Genomic DNA, 5,875 nt, shown 5'->3' on the forward strand with positions numbered 1-5,875 from the left:
CACACACACACACACAAACAAACCAACCAACCAACCAACTAACCACACACACACACACACACACACACGCATATAACGAAAATCTATATATAACATCCTAGGAACACATCAATTAATGCATTTTTTAAACGTTTTTATAAATTAAAATAATAGGTAAATCATATTTGCCTCACCTCATCCATTGTCAGATTTCTGTAGTTGAAATTGCTTGTGCATCGCTGGAAGCAGATTTCCGTCATGCGATTGTAAACGAGGAGGAAGTCCCGCAACTAAATCACAAAAACAGCACAATAAAATCATGATTTTATCAAATATTTGTCATATTCATATATGCATGAAAAGGATTGCACGCGCTAGCTGTAATACGTACATTTCGTAGCTGTCCGGCGGGGTCCATGGCAATATTGTTGGCAATATATATCAAGACAAACGTTTATATAACTGCAAATAAGTTACAATTGAAAAAGATGAAAATAAGGAATGATATCCAAGAGTTATCGCATGACTTTCAACAGCGCGCAGCCATGTTTACAATCACGTGACTACAGGAGCAAACGTCATGATTGGTTGCTGCGGAAATGTGCAGAAAGTCCTCTCCTCGCTACTGTCTGCCGTGTTGCATTTTTCCTGTCTGTCGTCTCTGTGCGTGAATGAAGACTTTTTACTTTCTTTTTTTTCTTTTATTTTTATTAACAAAAGTGGTTAAGGAGTGTAAAAAAAGCTTTTGCAGTCTCTCTCACTATTTTTTTTTCATCTGACCCGTTTCTAGCAACGCTAAGTGAGAATTTTTTATGGTAGGCCTAAATATTTGGTCAATTTTGTGGTCATTTTTTGTATCTTTAGACATTCTTCAAAGCTTTCAAATAAAGAATTACAGATACAAAAATAGAGTCACCAAGACATTTAATATCAAGACAAAGCCACAGAAATATTACAACAACTCTAAATAATAGCTATTAAACTGTTCTAATTATTCTGTGCATACCTACATCAAATGACTCGAGTCATCAGTCAACCTTATTTGCACAAATATACATTTATAGCCTATATGTTATCCTGAAAATATAGCATAAAAATAAGCAGATAAATATTTGTTAATATATTCTTCTTATAAGTACAACAACAAACAGACCAACCTTCAAATGCAAGAAACAAGAAAGCACATTTAAAGTGGTAAACTCCTTTAGATGTGTCTCGATTGGACACAACATCAGCTGGTCTCCTCTGCATGCTTTAGAACACACAGAACTTATGATTTGGGATAGCGATGAGCTTTAAATGTCACAGCTATTGACAGCACCACCCCACAGTATCCTGTGTTTTTTTCTTTTAATTCGCTAAAGGTATTTTTATTTTTATTTTTGTAACTCTCTAACTGTTAACTGTCCTGTTTTAGACTTTGTCTTGATCTACCGAGGGAGTGATCAAAGCCTTCAAGCACTTTTCTGTGCATCTCAAACTCTCTCTCTCCATTATCATCTCTTTCTCTTTCTCTTTCCATTTCCATTTCTCTTTCTCTCTCCCTCTCCCTCTCTTCTGTCTCCAGGGCTACTTGATGACTGTTGAGGTAGATGCTGTGACGTGAAACCATGAGGCTGCTGCTCCGGGACGGGAGGGTGACATCAGCCTCGTCATCCTGGTCCATGCAGTTCTGCTGGGATGCAGGCTGAGGATGTGTCTGGGCCTGGTGAGTCTGAGGGTGAGTCTGTGTTTGGTATTTTCTCTTCTTCCTACGCTTTTTATTGGCAGTCAGATCCAGAGAGGCATAGGACACGTCCCCCTGCTGGACCTGTGAGATAATGACAAACCTAAACTGTATTTTCATGATGTAACACGCCCAATGCAATGAAAAAACAAAAACAAAAACAAAAACCATGATGTTACATTAACTTAGTGTACCTTGCCTCAGTTTAGCTTGCAGGTTAAATTGCAACACAACAAAGGCCATCAAAACAATTTCGCAATAAGTTGTGCAATACTGGTATAGCTTTCTTAAAGTCTCAGACTGCAAATCTGCGATATGATATCTTGCACCTCCGATTTTCGTGTTGAAATAGACTAAAGGTGCTTTTAGACCTGTAGATTATTTGCTGTGTTCCGCAACAGGGACCTAAATTATGACAATGTTTCAATTTCTTTTTGGTTCAGTTCACTTTCATATGGCAACATTTCAAAGCATACAAAAATGTGTTTATGCGAGTCGCATGTACGTAAAATTGTCCTCTCATCGGTGCAAATGTTTATGTTCCTTATAGCGTCATCCATCAAGGCTATATCTGTAGCTGTCGTTACACACACACTTTCCAGAATATATAAAATTTCTCAGTTAGAGCAGGAATCAATAGAAAGAAGAACAATTAGACAACGTTTTAAGATGAATAGGTGCTCTTTGGTTTTCAACTGTGATAACGTGCTCACCCAGGAAATCAGATTTTGCTGATTTTATGTAATACATTTCCCATTATTAATTCTTTTACAGCTTGGTTTGTTGTATTGGATTTCTTTGTTACCAAAACCAATCCAGTTTGTTTTCAATTGACCACATTCTGGCGATCTTGGACCGACTGTTATGTTCATATATGCCTAAACAAACCGAACTAGGAAAGAAAATATGCCAGTTTCAGAAACAACTGCTCCAAATGAGCCAGATGGGAAAACAGCATAAACCTCAACACCAAATTTTAAAGTCTGAAATGAATAAAGGATTTTGTCCATTGAAAATTGATTGGATTGTTGTCATTACAATGTGAGTGACATGTTACTGAAGAGAAGATGTTAATGTCCTCCCTTCATGTCGGTGAACACATCATGAGAGATTTTGATTAAAGATTGACCCTTTTCACATTTCCAGGGTCATACATTAAAAAAATAATAGCTGTGTTCTCATTTGCCCCAATAGCAAAATAAAAAAATCAATGACAGCATTTCTTACTTTCCAAAACAGGAAAAAAATATTGTTGGTCAAAAGAGAGAAAGATGTCAAATTTGCTGTCACTCCCTCATCCTTTGTATTGGGAACACTGTATGCCAAGGTAAGAAAACACAAAGTATATGGTTAAAAATGTATATAAAAAAAAAAGAAAAGAAAAGAAATGCAAAAAAATAAAATAAAAACTTTGTTAGATTTACGATGTTAATAACTTTGGAAATGCTTCATCATAGTGTGTGAAAAGGGTCCATGACGAGGGGGCATGAATTAAAAAAATAATAATGATGTGCACGGATTAATAATTTATAATAAACACTGCAATATTCAATTTAAAAAAAAAAAATCTCAATTTTGATATGGTGGTGACTTTAGGTGAACAAAAAAGGCGCAATATCTTGCAGAAGTACTATCAATGCACTTGAATGTTCAGCTAGAGAGCTATTAATGTGGCATAACAATGTAGCTTTTGACATAAATACTGCTGTAGAGTGGTCTGAGAAACGTGACCACAGCTGCGTTCATTAAAAGACCTGCTTCTACACACGTGTCTATTTTCTGAAAAATGCGTAGGCGTGCGTACCTAAAATAGTTATCAAGTGTGCATTCTCACGCAGCCCTTCTCTGTGAACATCTTAAATTGGAACCATTAAGCCATTAAAGTGATTATGAAAAACGTCACACAGTACAGATTGATATATGAAGGTGCACGCTTTCTAATTTTGAGTGCGTTGGAAATACTATACAACGCATGCAACAACCAGCAGATTTTACTTTAAAATATATATAATTTAATAGTTGCTGCATACGAGAAGACAGAGAACCTGAAAATAAAATCCACATATTAAATGTTTCAATTTTGTTCCGAGTTTAATATGCAATTTGTTAATGGTTGGCCATCAAATGACCAACACTAGCCAGCGAACCAACCAATAAGCAAACAAATAAATGGATAAATGGATGAATAAATAAATAAATAAGGGCAGGAATATCGGTTAGGATGGATATTGCATGTTTTTCATAAAATCATTGATTAAGCTGGTAAAAATTCCATGTTTTTACGGTTAACGGATAAACTCATTGTTTTATATTTCATGTCTAATGTAGATAAGTAGTGTAAATATTAATGTCAAAATTATTTTACATTAATAATGTGCATTGAATGGCTCCAGATGTTAGCAATTTCCATGAAATTTGTTGAAAACATACCTTTAATCCCTGCTTTGCTGTGCCTGCATGTGACATTTGTTCATAGCACACCTCCGGAGACATTTCAAAAGGTCCTGTACAGAATTAACAGGTATTAAATAAATAGCAATGTCATCATAACAGCATAATTATTAGCTCTAGGTAGCAGACACACTGGATTACTGTATTTGTGAGCTAGACCTACCTCCTGCCTCTAAACATATATTTCCATAAATCGGATTTTCCTGTCTTTCCATCTCATCATCCTCAAACCTGACCAAAACATAACCAAATGTGTTTAAATGATTCAAAGGGCTGTTTCTATGGAAAAGGATTATTAAATGTTTTCACCTTTTTGTGAGAATACACATAAAACGTGTGATTCAAACAATATGCTGATAATTACCTGTAAGACCGAAGTGAATCTTGACGTAATGGCTCATCTCCATATTCAAACATGTTTTCATTAGCTGATTAAAAAACAAATAGTCTATAACTGTGACCTCAAGCTGTAGATTTGTCATAATCTTTAAAAGTCAAATGTATGAAGCATACCTGCATATTTTTTTCCCTTTCTTCTTAATAAACTGAATGCAACATTTAAGCACACAGATATCAGCAGTGCAATCGATGTCAGACCAATAGTAACATATTGACTTGTGCATTCTAAAGAGAGAATTAACAGGTCATAAGTGGATGAATATTGAATTAGCTTCCCATTACATCTTATCTAATATTTAGAGATATATTTACAATATTTTATAATCATTTCCACATTTCCATACTAGCCATTAATTTTGCCTGACTAAACTGAAACAACAACATCAGGCAATTGGTGCAATCGTCATTTTATAACTCCTTTTTAATTCTTCTTTCAATAAATATTTTAATATTTCAATTTAACATTTTATTTATTTATATAAAAATTGTTGTCAGATAGAATCTCAAGTAGTGTATAAACAGACATCATTAAGAAAAGTTGTTTGAGTTTCCGTAGACGTCATCACACTGAAAGAATTGAAAGAATTTCTACCAATATAATTATTATCATTTATATCATTAATAAACTTCACTAATTGTTTTGTGTAGATTATTTACTGTATCATTCAAAGAAGCTTTAATACTGTATGTCAGGGTTTGATTTCATTCCATCACTTTTCTAAGCCTTAAGAACAAAAAATCACTGAGAACCGTAAAGAAAACATGCAAAAATACAATTATGAAAGAAACCATTAACATGATGAATTACTGACTGAGGCAACAAAACAGCTTTCATTGAAACACAATGCTTTCACAATACCGTCAACAGAAAACATTCACATACAGAAGTGATAAAGTACAGTATGTTTCCTCTTACCTGTCCCCATGATTGAATAGGGTCAAATGTCCAATAAAGCATTGTCTGATAAAACCTTTCACCTGTACGTGAGCATGTTCAGCAAGAAGTGCACCAGTGTAGCTGCTATTTTTATCGTCTTTAGACGTTTTCGGTTACAGACAGGAAATGTGGCGGCTACCTTATTCGTTGCAAACGTTCACATCACAAGAAACACATGGAGTCTGCATTGTGTAGCGTCATGAACCACACTCTGTTGTTGAGATGTACATCGAAAGCATTTCGTTTTTACTGTGTCACTGTATTTATTCAAATGTAAGTGTGAAATGTTTCGGAAAGAATTTGCATTTAAATGTTTCCTTGTTGTGTTTTGTGAAATATGTCAAATCTGTTGTGTTTATCTCGATTTTCTCTATTAAAAAGTA

General features: G+C 34.7%; 2 protein-coding genes across 2 annotated transcripts in view; both read right to left on the reverse strand.

The window, feature by feature from the left end:
* Nucleotides 1–610, reverse strand: part of timm10b (translocase of inner mitochondrial membrane 10 homolog B (yeast)) — a 2,955-nt gene extending 2,345 nt beyond the window's left edge. Inside the window, exons 1-2 of the mRNA XM_016481430.1 lie at nt 371–610; nt 174–269 (exon numbers count right to left, since the gene is read on the reverse strand). Of these exons, the coding sequence (XP_016336916.1) occupies nt 174–269; nt 371–397 (123 nt within the window). The 5' untranslated portion in view covers nt 398–610. The remainder of the gene's footprint in view (nt 1–173; nt 270–370) is intronic.
* A 648-nt stretch (nt 611–1,258) lies between these two features.
* LOC107685010 (broad-complex core protein) lies at nt 1,259–5,562 on the reverse strand. The gene is made up of 6 exons (XM_016481429.1): nt 5,472–5,562; nt 4,670–4,780; nt 4,521–4,584; nt 4,320–4,387; nt 4,136–4,209; nt 1,259–1,789 (listed from the first exon to the last, which is right to left on the reverse strand). Exons 1-6 carry the CDS (start codon nt 5,479–5,481, stop codon nt 1,379–1,381), a joined length of 738 nt encoding a protein of 245 aa, XP_016336915.1. The 5' UTR covers nt 5,482–5,562; the 3' UTR covers nt 1,259–1,378.
* Between the last annotated feature and the right edge of the window lie 313 nt (nt 5,563–5,875).

This window comes from Sinocyclocheilus anshuiensis, unplaced genomic scaffold (assembly GCF_001515605.1).
Source record: "Sinocyclocheilus anshuiensis isolate Anshui unplaced genomic scaffold, SAMN03320099.WGS_v1.1 scaffold741, whole genome shotgun sequence".
NCBI lineage: Eukaryota > Metazoa > Chordata > Actinopteri > Cypriniformes > Cyprinidae > Sinocyclocheilus > Sinocyclocheilus anshuiensis.

Coding starts and splice junctions, on each gene's coding strand:
- LOC107685010 (XM_016481429.1), bottom strand. Junction 4,388..4,520: donor GATTCACTTCGGTCTTACAG/GTAATTATCAGC, acceptor TGTTTTGGTCAG/GTTTGAGGATGATGAGATGG. Junction 1,790..4,135: donor CAGCAAAGCAGGGATTAAAG/GTATGTTTTCAA, acceptor ATTATCTCACAG/GTCCAGCAGGGGGACGTGTC.